A 15,375-nucleotide genomic window follows, 5' to 3' on the forward strand; every position below is an offset into this window, starting at 1 on the left:
CTGGGTGGCCCAAGGCTTTCTGCCCCATCACCATGTGCCGCTGCTGGAGCTGCCCTGCTACAGCCCTCTCTTCACAGAGCTGTTGTTTCCTGCAGAGGAAGTGGCAGCGTTTCTTATCTTGGCAGCTCCCTCCCTCCCAAAAGTTCAGGGCTGAGCAGGGTTGAAATAAAGTGGAAGGCAGGTTATGGATGCTCTAGTCATTACTGGAGTGCTCCATCACCCAGCCCCTGCTCCCCACAGCCCCTGTGCAGGGGCTGTAGTTTGGAGAGGTCTGACAGCAGGGAGGGGCAGGGTTATTGCTGGAACAAAACTGGAGAGGGTTGCAGCTCTGTGCCCAGCTCTGTCCGTTCCTGATTTATGCCTGAAGTGGGCACAGCAGTGTCTGTGGGGTGAGACTTGTCTGGGAGGCTGCCTGGTGCTGCTGTGTCCCCCTGAGAGCCCCTGCTGCCCTGAGCTCAGCCTCGCTGTCGCCAGGATCCCTGCAGGCATCCATCCATCTTTTCCTTGGACTTTGGCTCTGCCCAGGCTGCCCTTGATCCCCAGCGCTGCTGTTTGTTCTCATGTGAAAAGGCCTTTGCTTGATAAATGTTTTTTTCCTTGATTGGAAGTTTTCCAAATCATTGAGATTTTTCTGTGATGTGTTTTTGCCTGCTCTCCTCACCAGCTCTCGTCTTGTCTTCTGGTGGGAGGCAGCGCTCCGAGGCTTTCCGAGGGATCGGCTGTCCCAGGACAAATCCCGTGGGAGTTTCTTCACAACACAAACTAGGACTGGAGCACTGCAGGAGGAGGGAGAGGAAGGAGCAGTGGGGAGAGGCTGTGACTTCAGCAAGGGTTGGGATGGTCTCATTTCCCATTTTTATGGGGAAATTAGGCGAGTGTGTGAAATATTTTCCAGTGTGGTGCTTCTGGGAGGATTTCACCTGAGGGATGAAGAGGTGGTTGGAGGCTGGCTGGGAAGGGGGTCTTGAAGGTGCCTGGTAATCCCCAGGATCCCTCCCCTCATTCCTTTTCCCTGACACTTTGGCACAAGTGCTGGAGGGTCAGCCCTGGGTGATGGGGTTAAGAGAGCACCTGGCATAGCAATGTGTTTACAAAATAGCACATTGTCCCTGAAAACTGTGCCAGGGCTGCTGACCTGTCCTCTGGCATGTCCTGTGTAGGGCTGCAGCTCGGGAGCCTTCGGCAGAGCCCTTCCCTGGGAGCCTCAGCCACAGCATCTCCTACCCCAGCATGTCCTTCCCTCTTAGCATCCAGTTTGTTACGTAAAGCTGGAGCTTTTGGCTGCTTTAGGGAGCTGGAGCTCACCCTGCTCCTGCAAGCACTGCCTGGTGCCACCTCTGCTCCACACTGTGCCCTTGCGGGTGATGGCTCTGGGACGGTGCTGGCAGAGGGACCCCGGGGTGCAGGGATGCACAGGGGATGCTGCTCAGCAGCTGGATCCTGCCAGGTGCATCACCAGGACAGATCTGTGACCGACCTGGCTGCTGCTGGTTTGAACAGGATTTGGAGAATAGGAACAATTTGTTCCTAAGGGGCACCCCCTGAACAATTCCTCAGCAGGGTCTGTGCCTCTGCCCTCCATGGGATCAGGCGTGTCTGCTCAGGCTGGGGCAGCCAAGCTCTGTCCTGTGCTCAGCCACACACCTGGTGTGTGCTCGGGACAAATCCCGGCTCCAGACAAACATCCTGTGGGTGTGTGACAGGGCCTCGTCTGCCACAGGAGTCCCTGGCCATGGCTCTGCTGTTGTGCTTGTTGATAATCTGACCCACTGCCCACCCTGGCGTGCCCCGGTGGTGGGAGGGGGCTCTCCAGCCTTCCCTCCCTTTGCCCTGGGCTGCTGCTGCTTCCCTGGGCGCCGCCTGGCTCCTGGTGCTGACTGAGGGGTGTTTGTTCGGAGACTCTGTGCTGGGGCGTGAGAGCTGCTGGTGGCTTTTTAGGGGGGTCCTTTGGTGAGAACTGGTGACGGAAACATCCCTCCCCTGCCTGCGGCAGCCTGGGGTGTTTGATCCTCCCACAGTGGTAGCAGGGAGCTCTTCAAAGCAGAGACAGCGAGGGCCAAATAATGCTTGATTTTATTCTTCATCTATTTTAAAACAGCCTTAATGCCCATGGCTGAGTCTGTGGCTCCCGGGGTGGCTGCTGGGTGCTCAGCCCCCCAGGCTGGGTGCTGTGGGAGGGTGCAGAGCGTGGGGGGCCGGGGTGGAGCGTGGGGACTGTGAGTCAGCACTGCCCGAGCAGATGGAGCTGCTGTGATAACGCTGCCGGGGCTGGGCGAGCGGAGCTGGGGGGTGCTGGGGGGTGCTGGGCTGTGTTGGGGGGTGCTGGGCTGGGGGTGCTGGAGGGTGCTGGGGCGGTGCTGGGCTGTGGTGGGGGGGATGCTGGGCTGTGCTGGGGGGTGCTGGGGGCTGCTGGGCTGTGTTGGGGGGTGCTGGGGGTGCTGGGCTGTGCTGGGGGTGCTGGGCTGTGTTGGGGGGGTGCTGGGGGGGATGCTGGGCTGTGCTGGGCGGTGCTGGGGGCTGCTGTGCTGGGCTGTGTTGGGGGGGTGCTGGGGGGGATGCTGGGCTGTGCTGGGCGGTGCTGGGGGCTGCTGTGCTGGGCTGTGTTGGGGGGTGCTGGGGGGTGCAGGTTCCAGCCGCTGCGGCCCCTCTGAACCCCCTCAGCTGCAGAGGTCTGGGGACACGCTGCTCTCATGGGGAGGCTTGGGACAATGCAAAGCCAAGGGAAGCCCTGTCCTGTGTCAGGGTGGTGCTGAGCCTGTGTTGTGCAGTGGGAGGAAGGGGTTGAGATGACAAGACAAGTCCAGTTGGCCTCTCTCCTGTGCTGGAGGCAGGGGAGCAGCTTCAGCAGCCAGCTTCCCTGGATGTTTTCTGGCTTCCCACCATGCAGGAGCAGGAAATATGCTGGATAATGTTTGTCTGGATAAGTTCACAGAATCCCAGAATGGTTTGGGTTGGAAGGGACTTCAAAGCTCATCCGGTGCCACCCCTGCCATGGGCAGGGACATTTCCACTATCCCAGGTTGCTCCAAGCCCTGTCCAGCCTGGCCTTGGGCACTTCCAGGGATCGTGGGGCAGCCACACCTGCTCTGCGCACTCTGTTGGTTGGGGGGTTCCTGTGTGTTGACCAGGTGGAAGTGAAGGTGCTGAAGGACACACTGTGCTGGGCTCCAGCCCTCCAGTGGCCACTGGTGCCCAGCAGTGTCCTGGTGACTGCTCAGCTGGGACAGAACCTAGTGTGCAACAGGAGAGAGGCCAGAGGTGGACAGAAAAGTGTCTTGAGATTGTCTGACCACTCCATTTGCTCAGTGATGTGGACAGGAGGTGTGTTATGACAGGAGCTGTTTGTGCCTGGGCTTAAAGTGCTGCCAGGGCACTTTATGGATTGGGAGGGATCTTTCAAACTATCTGGTTCAAGTTCATGCCATGGGTTCCTGTTCCTGGTCACCAGAAAAGTGCTGTGCTGGTGGTGTGGCCGCAGAGGGGACACGGTCAGTGGTTGGTATTGGAAACCCAGGGCTGTGCACAACAACACAATTGGAACTTTGAATAAATCCTCTGTAGGCAGCCTCACCTTACGAGGGCCCTGGCTAATTGATGCTTTCACTTGTAGTTAAATGGACCTGTTCACGTTCCTGGGTGTTCAAGAAACCCTTCAAACATCGCTTGGTGTATGGAGAACAAACCCTCCTAAGATGCTGCCAGCTCAAAATAAGCCTGAGGCAGCAGCAGGGAAGTCATTACTCTTCATATCGGACACAAAAAAAATGTTTCTGTTGTATTCATGATTATTTTTGTTTTCTGCACTTCCTGGAAAGCAAAGGGACCATGCAGTGTTCTGGTTTTTTTTAGAAATGCAGAGGGGAGCAGGATTACAGCCTGTGCTCTCTAGCAGTGTATAAATGGCTCCCAGCCCTTGCTGCACAGTCACTCTGCGTTCATGGTCTGCTCTTGATGGTGTTTTGTTCAAAGAGTTTAAATTGTTGACATTTGTGGGGCTGGTGTTGAACTCCAGCTCTTGGCTCACTGGTCACAAGCTTCTGGAGGGAAGGTGAGGGCTCTGGAAGGGAAAGAACCCTTTGGAAGGGCTCCCTAATCCCCTCACCTTAGCGGGGTGTCCCTGTCCCCAGGCTGGAGCCACCTCTGGTTGTTCACTCTGGCTCTGGCCACCGCTGGGGCGTTTGTGGCACCAGTGCTGGGAGAACTGGGTGGGCACCAGCTGCAGGCAGAGCTGGAATTGGGACCCTTTGGGTGCTGAAAGACTCTTCACCAACCTGATGGTCCTGAGCCTCCTCACCTGTTTAGAGGTGCGGGCAGTGTCCTCTGGGCAGTGCCACTTGGTCTCTGCTTTTGGAAATAAGATAGTGCTCAGAATATTAAAAATTAGGGGGGAAGGGGGGGGGATGTGAGGAAGAAAATGGGAGTGAAGTTCCCCTCTCTGTCTTCGAGATAAGCTACAAAATCCAGCTTTAACTGAGTTACGTTATTAGCACTTGCGGACGGGGTTTTTATCTGCCTTGAACAGGATTAGTACGCTGTGACAAAAAGGAATGGCTTCAAAGCAGGCGAGCAGGCATCTTCTGGGGCTTGGAGCTGCAAGAGCCAAAGCTGGGTTGGTGGCGGGTTATCTGTGCTGGGACTGCCCTCTCCTAATGCCTGACCTCTCGTCTGGGCAGCACTGATCCTGCCAGGATACCTTTCCATATTTCTCCCTCCTCTCAAGAGTCTGACCCAGAGTTTCAATTACAATATTAAATTACCAGGTCACCAGAGTCAAAGTAGGCTGCCCAGTTTTTAATGATCTTCTCTTTCTTCTCGTGTGGAGGTTTTTTTTTCCAAGCCTCCTTTCCATCTCTGCACTTTTAATTGAGACCATCTGTAATTTAACACATCGCCACAGCGCGCGGCGAGTTGTGTAACTGGTGCAGGGTTTTAGGAGGACTCAGTGCTCATCCTCAGGGACTGCAGCAGCTTTCCACTGTCTTCCAGTGCCTTCGTAAGAAATCCAGAACTAATTGCCAAGACTGTTTAATCTGCTCCCTCGGGGCTTTGATTAATCACAGAGTACTTATTTTTCATCTCTCGCTGGTGGAGATGCTGAGGGTGTCGTTGGGGGGCTGGGGCTGGTCCTCAAGCTGGTGTGTGGGTGTTTGTGACTGGAGCTGGCTGCAGCCACCAGGGATGTCCTCAGGGATGTCCCCAGGGACCCAGGCCCCAGCCCCTTGCAGAGGCACTGGGTCAGAGGGGGCTGCAGAGTGTCCTCAGTGCCTGTCCCCATCTGTCTAAGGTACACACCAAGGCTGTCCATCAGTTCTGCATCTCAGAAGCTTCTCCTCTGCCTGACCTTGGCCAGCACCTGGCTGTTCCTTCTCCAATGCCTGTGATCCCCAAATCATCAGTGTCTCTGCTTGCCTTGACCATGGTAGCCCCAGGTCTGGGGCTGTCCCCTGCAGCCCAGCGTGTCCTTCTCACCGTGCCAACCTTCTCTCCACGCGGGAGCATGGGGCTCATAATCCAGGCTTTTAAGAAACAAGTTATAGAGGATTGTTAACATGGAAAGAACCAAATTCCAACTTGAAAAATTACCTGTTATTGTTGCTGCAGTGTGTGACCTGGCTGTAATTAAGGACTGGGGGAAGCACGCTCCCCTCCCGTTGCTGCAGGACTCCTGTCAGGGTGGGAGTGTGGGAGCACTCGGCTGGAGCTTCCCTGCCCTGTGCGTGGGTCTGTGCAGGGACAAAGGTGCCTGCAGGGGAACAGTGCCCGCTTCCTTTCCCTGGCTTTGAGCTTCCCTGCTGTGTCCTGGGGCAGCAGGATTTGGGGAGTGGGTGAGTGGGGCAATGTGGTGTCTGCATGCCCTGCAACCACCCCCAAGCTGCAAAGAGTCCCTCTGAGAGTTCTCCAGGAGCTGCTGTTGGTCTCTCCATAGCTTGTTTTGTGGTGGGACTCGGCCGTGCACCTGCATGGTCCAGGGACAGGCACAGGGCAGGGAAGAGCTGTTCCCCCAGGGTGTCTTTGGATGTTGGGATGCTCTGCCCGCTGCTCCCAAGCAGCTTTTTGCAATTTGAAGAGAAAGCAGGAGCTGGACTTCTGCCATGTCCTGGGTGGAGAGACTCACCCTCTGCCGCATCTGAATGTGGCACAGGTTCCTGTGCCAGCAAGAGCCACAAAATCTGGGCCAGCTGCATCACTTGTGCTGCTTCCTGGAGCAGCCCCTCTGCCCAGGCAGCCCTGTCCTAGAGCCTGGACGTGGCTCTAGGTGTGGCTCTGGCACATGCGGTGGGAGAATGAAGATCTCTCCCTGATCCAAGCGCTGCTGCTCTCATCGTCCCCGTCCCCACCCACTCCTCTTCCACTGCCGGGGATGATTGATGCTCCTCATCCCGCCTGGCTCCAGCACATTCATTGTCATGCAGGGGATGTTGTCAATTCATTATGGTATTTCATGGAAAACTGCAGGCGGTTTTGGGTGTTTTGTTCATGAAGTCCTTCTAAAAGCACGTGGCTGGGCTCAAAATACTCAACCCCTTTCAATGAAAAAAGAGGAATGTTAAAGATGTCCCTTTCAGAAGCACAGGCAGAGAGCAGCCTCCCTCCCCCTCCTCCCCAGCTGCTGGGGCTGGTTCTGCTGTTGGGCACTGTGGGCACTGGATTCACAGGAGTTTTGTTGACAAGGTCTTACCCAGGAGGCTGCAGGTGCCAGTTGTACCCAGCTCTGATAGCAGAATGCTGCTGCAGCTTGGCGTTGGATGGTGGCATTCCCTGGAAGCTGGGTTGGAACTGCGGGAGCCGGGGGCAGGTGTCTGACCCTGCATCTCTGGGGTCTCTCCACCCTCCAGACGCACAGGGAGCACCAAGGCTCCTGTTTCCCCTCCTGCAAAGCTCCATTTGCTTTGTATTCTTTGCATTTTCCCAAGCCCCCAAATCTCACAGGGAAATAGGAGCTCGTGAGCACTGCTCACGCTGCATGGAGACACAGCCTGCTGCTCCCCAGGGCTGTGCTGGGGGCTCTGAACCCCAAGTGCCTTTCAGGGGCTGGCACTGCAGCATGAGGAGAAATCAGCTGCTCAAGCGATTCCCTGGGGGAGCTGTGGATGCTGCTGGGACTGTCTGGGGGCTGTGCTGGGGTCAGAGCCTGCAGGGGGATATGGGGACAACTGAGTGTGCCTTGAGCTGCCACTCTGCCAGCACATCCTGCCCCTCCCGAGGGCCTGGGGGTGTCCCCACTGGGGGTCAGGGCACAGCCCTGCTGGCCCCTGAGCTGGTTCCCCCTGGCACAGCGGCGGCGGCCGCTCGGTCCCCGTGCTGCCCAGGGCCACACGGGGCTGAATTATTCAGCCTGAAAGTGAATCTCTGTTACAGCTCAGGATGGCAGAAATGCTGATGAAGTATTTAAATTCTGAGCTGATTTTCTTGCAGCCGGGACAGGCTCTCTAATGTAAAATTAATGTCTTTGTGTCTCTGGAAATAGCTCCAGCCCCATGTGGGGGCGTGGGGCAGCGGGTGCAGGCTGGGGAGACAGGGCCCTTCTGCAGCATCCTGGGGCTCTTGCTCAAGAGTTGAAGTCGCCCCTCTTCCCCTCCCAAAGAGCAAACGGGCAGAAGAGTGAGGGATCAGTTTTCCTGGACAACTGAGAGTTTTCCTTGTAGAGTCAATGGGACATATGAGCAAAAAGCCTGGACCTGGGTTTTTGGGCAGATGAGGAGCCTAAATAAATGAGGATATTTCAGTCTGCCCTTTTCCTAACAGGGATTTGCACAGAACAGGATTCCTGCTCTTCAGGCATCTAATTCCTGTCACTGAGCTCCTCACTGGAAAGGCCTTGGGGGGGCCAGGAGGAGCTGGAACATCCTTGTCTCCCTTCAAAATGGGATATGGCATTGGCCAAGGGACTTGGGGAGGCCCTGATCCCCCACGTCTTTGTGTCCATGCTCCATCAGTCTCCAGAAGCCAGCCTGGGATGAGGAGTGCTGGGCCTGTTGTGTAGGGTCTTGTGTGGTCCCTGCTTCAGGCACCGCTGCCAGAATCTCCCGGAGAGCAGAAGAGACAGTGCCAATTGCTTTTGTGATGGCTGGAAGATTGTATAACTTAAAAAAGATACATCCTGCTGCTTTTGCTTCAGAAACCCCAGGAAATGCAGTTTTATCTTCCTGGAACTCGATGACACCTCTCTCAGCACTGGTTTGCCAGGCTAGGCCCCCTTGGGGCTGTGACGGAGGTTTCTGTGTCCCACTGGTGCAGGATTAACTAGGCTGGGGAAGAATCACTCCCTGGGATTGAAATCTTTGTAGCTGTTCAGGCAATCAGAGCCTTCTAGAGAAACGAGCTGGGGAGACCTCACAGAAGAGGAGCCTCCATTTCCCCCCCTTTCCTTAAGGAAAATGTCTCTTCCTTTCTGTAAAACAGCCAAACCAGGCAGCAATGCCTTTTCACCCTCCTTACCCCTGCACCCTCCTTCATCCTTCCCCTGAAGTCAGCGGCCTCTCCTCCTCTCCTGGTTCCCTTTGTCCTCTCCCTTAACCTCCCTGCTCATCCCGATGCCGGGATGCCGCTGTACTGGGGCCGTGTGCCCGGTGGGGCAAATCAGCAAAATTCCAGTGTCTTCCAGGGGACAGAAGTTTCTCCTTGTTCCTTGGGGTTGCTGTGCTGTGCTGGAGCAGACACAGACCCAGGGAGGGAGGGCGGGGCCCTTGGTGTCCCTCCCTTTGTCCTGCAGCCAAGGAGCACCCAGCACACGAGCCTGGACCTGTGGTAGCCCCTCGACATCCCTGTGCCTGTTCCCGGTGCTGTCCAAAAATCCCTGTGGATCATGGTTGTTCTTAGTGTGTCTCTCTGGAGCTGACGCTGGGAAAACCACTGAAGTCTGAGGAGCTGAAGATTGTTGTGCTGTAAGAACCCCAGAAAGCTTTTAACCAAAGCTGGGGATTAAATCCAAAGAGCACAAATTTTAGCTCAGCTTCTCTCTCTGTGTGCTCTAAGTGATTAAAAGCTGTAAAGCGCTGTCAGAAATTCAGGACTTCCCCTCCTGGAGCCCTTCTTTCCCCTTATTTTATGATTACCATGCTTCACTGCCTCTGTTTGATGTCGTGAGTCTGATTTTTTACCATGGAATGGAAAGTCGTGGGCAGCCTTGTCTGGGGCGTGTTTTGGTCCCTCACCGGTGCCAGGCTGGTACCTCTGACCCCAGGGGTTTGCCCAGCGTAGGTGGAGCAGCACAAAGCTCCTTTAAAAAGTCTTTTTTTTGGTGTTCTTCTGTTTTCTTCAGTTTTGCTAATCTGAATTCCAAGCTGTTTCCTAAAGCTGTTGTTCGTTGGGAAGTGGAGACGTTATCCAAACGAGAATATCCACAGGTTGGAAGGGAGCAGCTACACACGCTTGAAATAATCTTTGAGCTTCCCTGATACTGGAGCCATCTGCCAAAGCTCAGCTCCGTCAGCTCCCTGGGGATGGTTGAACTCCTCCCTGGCTTTGATTTTTAGATGAATCTTGCTTGAACCTTCTTCTGTCTCTGTTAACTCTCCATCTGTCTCCCTTGCTTGACATGCTGTATCCAAGACTGTTCCTGGTGTTTCCAGACCTCTCCCTGGCCTGACAGGGGAACAAAGGCTTCTCTTCAGTGGGAATGTGTGTTCTGGGAAGGGGTGGACTCAGGAGGCATAAGAGGTGACAGCCCTGAATTATTCATTTCATGAAGGACTCGGAAAAATTGATTATTCCCTTCTTCAGAACATTGGGACAAGGAGTTCATGCAATGAAATTAGAGCAACAAATGGAGCTCAAGTGGAAGGCAGGGCTGCTCCGTGGACTGCCAGGCAGGGTTCATTCCTGCAGGAAGCCATTTGTCACGGTGCTGGGCTCTGGAGAGGGCTGGATACCTTCCTGCAGCTAAGGATGTTCCGTGTGGGAGATGGGACTAATCCGATCCCATGTGCCAGGCTGGGAGTGAGCAGGGGCACGAGAGCATTTGTCACCCTGAGCCAGCCTCACTCCTCCATGTGCCAGGGATGCCACAGGTTTGTGCTCTCCCTTGGCTCTCCAGGATGGGCTCAGCAGTCTCAGGTGTTTGCCAATAAAACACTGACCTGAGCCTTTCCTGGGATTTCATATTCCTGGGAATACCTTTGCTTGTGTTGGGCTGGCTCCCAGGGTAGCCTGGTGCCAGTGTAAAGAGCTTAAAGTTTTGATAAAGGGCTTTTCCTGGGCAGAAACTCTGGCCTAGGAAGGATTTTGTATTCGGAGAGCAAATCTTTGGACATTGTCGTATCTTTGGGCAAAGTGCCCGAGCGTGTGAGGGGAGAGGGAGCGTGTGAGGTGAGGGATGGCAGGGAAACGCTTCTGAGCTTGTTCACATGGTGTAAACAGGAGAGGAGGGAATATCCTGCAGGAGCAAGGAGCATGTGCAGGGCTGGGCTGGGAATGCTGCTCCCGGGATCAGCAGCTGTCAGAGCCGCTGCCGAGGACTCGCTGCAGCTTCTGCTGCTGCAGGAATTTGCAGCATCGTTCCAAACCATGCAGGCAGCCAACTGCTCCCGGCCCCACGCTGCTGCTTAAAGCTGGAATTCTGCAGCCTGTCCTGCTGCCTCCCGGGGAACACCCTGAACCTTCGGCAGCTGGAGCTGGGGATGCTCTGCTGAGCTGCCCCACGGGTCCCTTCCCCAGGATAACCCTTCCCATGCTGGAGCTGCAGCCAGACGCGTGCTCTGCAACCTTCAAACGCCTGGAACACATTTTGTGGTTTTTCTGATTGGCAGCTTCTGGAATCAGTAGGCAATCAGCAGGGAAACTGCTTTATGGTTTTTCTGGAGGGTTTTTGAGCAGTGGTTTAAGCCAAAACGCCTTTCTGTGTGTGTGTGTGTGTATGTATATATTTAAGCAATACTGTGTTAGCATTTTCTAGCATTTTCTCTCTTTTTCATCCTCCACAATAAGACTGTTTCCTAGGGTTTGAGAATGCCCTGTTGCTGGTGTGGTTTCTTAGCTCTCAAACCCAACCTTCCAGGAGCTCTTTCTTCCCAGGACTGTGTCAGGATCCCAGGGAATAGAGGTGTGTGACCTTGCCCTGATGTTTTAGTGCAAATCTTTTCAGACCTGAGGCGTTGTGCTGGGGCTGCTGTAAAAAATGTGCATTCCAGCAAATCTCTTAAGGCCGTAGAGAGTTGCTGAGCTCAGGGCTCTGCCTCTTACCTTCCATAGGGTTTGTATCCTTCGCTTCTCCCAGGACAGGGATGTCTCCCAAGCCCCCTGTAATGGAGCTGGCTCTGAAGGAGAGTTTAGGGCCAGGAAACACGCCTGCATTATGCAGTAAGGAATGGGAAAGGTTAATCTTTCATTCTTGTTGTGTACAAATGACTTGGGATGTTTGTAGCTCACCAGTGGGATTTGATAACTTTATTATCCAAATAATAAGATTTACAAATTAACTGTCTAATTAGCAACCTGGGAAAGCTGCTGCTCGTGCTGGGGTTTCTGAACTGACAAAGACATGGGCTTAAACTGCTGAAGTGTGATGACAGCAGGAGGGCACGGCAGTGGAAAGATCTATGCAGCCTCCTCATATCCATTGGGCAGGTCACGTTTAGGAGCTGAGACAGGATTGCTGACATGAGATCCTGCTCCTGATTCATTCTCTTGGCCCTGTTTTCCTTTTGCGTAGATGGAGCACTCACCTAAGCATGTGAGAAGTGTTCCAGTGGATCCTTCTGAGGCTTGTGGAGCTTCCTTTGAAGTAGTAGATGCAAAGCCCCCACCACTGCCATGGGCAGAGAGCTCAGGTTTGCCTTGGATGTGTAGGAGAGTGTTCTGCTGGCCCATCTTCCAATGGATTATCCTTACCATAGATTAGAATCACAGAATCCTGGAATGATTTGAGTGGGAAGGGACCTTAAAGCTCATCTAGTCCCACCTCTGGCACAGGCAGGGACACCTTCCACTATCCCAGGTTGTTCCAAGCCCTGCCCAACTTGGCCTTGGACACTTCCAGGGATGGCCTTTAAGGTCCCTTCCAACCCAAACCATTCCATGATAAGTTCTGCTCTGTGGGACTCTGGTTTCCTCTGTGGAGCTGGAATGATCCCAGCTCCATTGGGAAGCTCCCTCCACAGCCCAGCCTCTGGCAGCAGCGCCCACCCTCCGCCAGCACCTGTGCTCGGGGTGTCATGGAGCTTACTGAGTTTGTACACACACTTCAGGAGAAATCCCTGCTAATAGAGTTCTAATTTCTTCTTTCCTGCTTCCCAGATGCTTCTGTCTCCATATACAAATGACAGAAATGGTGAGCAACGCTTTCAAGAAAATGTTTGTTTGTTTGACTCAGAAAAGCAAGTGAGAGGTCCTGCAAGGAGAGAGTTCTTGGCAGCTGTTCTGTCTCTAAAGCCTTCTGGGTTTGTTTTTTTTCACAATGGAAAATGTGAAAAGAAAAACAAATTTACAGCTGGATGTAGCAGGGCACAAAGAGGGGATTGTGAGGATCATGGCCAATGTCACTTGCCTTTTCCTTGTTCCTTAGGAGAAGTCCCATATTGCTGCAACTGGAACCTGCTCCATTCTTGCACAGCTCAGTTTGATTCCTGTGCTCTGTCTCCAAACCTCAGTCCCTGCTCCTCATCTTTCACAGGCTTTCATTCAGTGTAGCTACAGCTCTTGGGAAAAGGATGTGGTAGATGGGAGAGCCCTGAGGCAGAGCCGAGTGTGGTGCCCAGGCTTCCCTCAGAATCAGAACCTGTTCCATTTGCTCCATTCCTGCCTGGGCTCCCTTTGGGCCCCTTGGAGGTGAGGTCTCATCCTGTGGGACGGGGCATGGGATGGATGCTTGGAGCTGAGCATCTCTGGAGCGTAGTGTGGATGCAGAGCATGGGTGGACCCAGGCCAGACCTGGCACCCAGGAGGTGACAGAGGTGACATGGGCTGCGAGGTGGTGCCACTGTTCCCCAGACCTGGGGAGCCCCAGCAGTGCTGCCACCTCCAGCTGCAGGGTCAGAGGGGCTGAGACCCTTGGAGGAGGATCTGGCCCATCAACTGAAGTTATCAACAGTGACAAATGATTCTTTAAGATCTGTCACTGAAGGTGAGGTGCTTATTTGGCATTTGGGGAAAAAATCAGCCTTGAAATACAGTGCTTTGTCTGCACAAACTGCAGAAGTAGTGCTGGCAACTTCAGACTGGCATGTGCTGAAAGGGTTTGGTGGTTTAGGGGGTGGGGGTTTAGCTCTGGATACTTCTGCCTGGAAGTCTGGGCAGTGGCATGTTGGGATTGATTTCCCTGTGCCGTTCCCAGAAGGGCAATGCTGTCATTGACGTGTGTGAGGGGAGGAAGATGTGCGTGTCTTCTGGTCTGGCAAACGGAGGCTGGGGAGATGCTGAAGAAAAGCAGAGCTGTGGGAGGAAAATTGCCCACCTGTTCCCTTCAGTACAATCTTCCATTTTTGGCCACATGCACTTTTCAGCTCAGATACCCGCGAACGCCAGATTCTCCCTCTTTTTATTCCCGGCGGTGACCTCAGAGCGTGTGCCGCGAGTGACAATGAGCTCAGAGGAACAGAAGTGTTCCCAGCCCTCCTCTGACGTTCACGCAACACTTTGTTCTGCTGAGTTTTACCAAAATGCCTGGTCTGGTTGGGGATGTTCCATAAGGTTTAAAAATCTGCCACAGGTTTGCTTAAAAAACCTCCTGGGACTGCTCGGAAATCCAACATAACCGTGGTTTGTTTTGTTAACTCTTGGCTCTCGTGGTGCCAATCCTGTGCCATGCCCCTGACCCTGTCCCTGTGTTCTCTTTGCAGTTTGCTGCTTTGTGGTGCACAAGCGGTGCCATGAGTTCGTCACCTTCTCCTGCCCTGGTGCCGACAAGGGCCCTGCCTCGGATGTAAGTACAGCCCTGGGCACAGCAGGGCCGGGGGCTCACTGGGCTTCACAGCACTTGGAGAAGATGCTCCTCCAGCTTCCTTTGCTGAGGGCATGCCTGGGCTGTTGTTTCACAGGCATCTCTAATTTATGGGATGGTTTAGGTAGGAAAAGCCACTATGATTGAGTCTAAGATCACCATTCCCCAGCACTTCCAAGGTCACTGCTACCCCACATCCCCACGTGCCACACCCACATGGCTTTTAAATCCCTTCAGGGATGGGGATTCCATAGTTCTGGGGACTCTCATACATTTCTGTGATACCTAAAACACTCAAACTACCCAATAACTTGTGCTCAGCAGAGCAGAGGGAATATGTGGGGAGGCAGAGGTTTCCCTTTGGGGCTGAGCCTGCAGCCTTGCCCCAATGTCCTTCTATCCCTTGTGCCAGAAAACCACCCAAACGCTTGCTGGCTAAGTCCCCATCCTTATTTCCCCGAGGATTTTCTTTCCTGGTGGATCCCCTGGCTTGGGGGCAGCAGAGCTGGGCTCCCCAGCCCGGCTCTGCCAGCGCCATTCAGGTCCGTCTGGCAGGTTCTGTGTTTTACCGTGGAAACTGGCTAATTTGGGGAACTGCTGGGAGAGAGGAGCTCAAATTGGGGAAACGACAGAGCACCACAACTCTCACCCTTAAAAATAGAAGTGGTGGGAGCAGGCGGCATAACAGGCTGCGGAAGGTGGAGGCTAAACACGCATTGTCGGTCGCCCTCCCAAAATGGGGCTGTGCCCTGTGACGGGGAGAGAGGGTGCTTGGGGAGGGATGAGGCTCTCAGGGGGCATCAGCAGTTGGCGAGGTTTGTTCTGGGCTCGGGTGGTGGCTGTCCCCCACTCATGAGCTGTGGTGTCTGTGCAGCCTCCACAGAGCAGCTTCGGCACCGACGGCTCTTCCTCCACCCCCGGTGCAGCAAACCCAGGAGGAGGTGGCAGGGTGGCACTGCTGTCGCCCACAGGACAGAAGCCCCTGAGGGCTTCCTGTGCCGGGGACAAGCAGGGACTGCCAGGGGAGGCGTGGGCAGGAGCTGCTGCCTGCCTGGAGAGAGGCTTGCCTGGGATACTGGGAGCATCCCTCTTCCATCTCCGGTGCCTGTGGCACTATCGGGATCTGTGCAGGGGAGCAGTGGTGTCTGTGTGTGTGCGCACAGCGCTGTCCCAGTCCCCTGGCCCGGAGCGGGTCGCTGGAGGGGATGGAGCTGCAGGAGAGGGATGTGATTGATGGCTTTGAACTCCTCAGCTTCCGACATGTCTCTGCCCTTCTTCCGGGCGGTTTCACCCCCTGCTGCCGCCGCTGCTGAAACAGGGCAAGGAGAGCTGAGAAGGCACGAAAAGATGAGGGAATGGTGGTGGGGGGGTGATCCGTTCCCTGAGGGTCGAGCCTGGCCACCCAGGCAGTGCAGGTGTCCGTGTCCCTCTGTGGGATGTGGCCGAGCTCTGTCCCCGCGTGTGCCGCGCTCCCTCCGTGGAAAGCCGGCGGTGCCGGG

The 15,375-nt window shown here is 54.8% G+C and overlaps 1 protein-coding gene across 3 annotated transcripts in view; it reads left to right on the plus strand.

The window, feature by feature from the left end:
* PRKCB (protein kinase C beta) overlaps nt 1–15,375 on the plus strand; it is a 95,110-nt gene that overhangs the window by 27,217 nt on the left and 52,518 nt on the right. For 2 of the 3 annotated variants that reach the window (XM_032125813.1, XM_032125814.1), the window contains exon 3: nt 13,776–13,858. In XM_032125813.1, the coding sequence (XP_031981704.1) occupies nt 13,776–13,858 (83 nt within the window). Of the gene's footprint in view, nt 1–12,219; nt 12,269–13,775; nt 13,859–15,375 lie in introns of those variants that run through there. The other variant, XM_032125815.1, reaches the window with a different exon arrangement.

This window comes from Corvus moneduloides, chromosome 16, assembly GCF_009650955.1.
Source record: "Corvus moneduloides isolate bCorMon1 chromosome 16, bCorMon1.pri, whole genome shotgun sequence".
Lineage (NCBI taxonomy): Eukaryota > Metazoa > Chordata > Aves > Passeriformes > Corvidae > Corvus > Corvus moneduloides.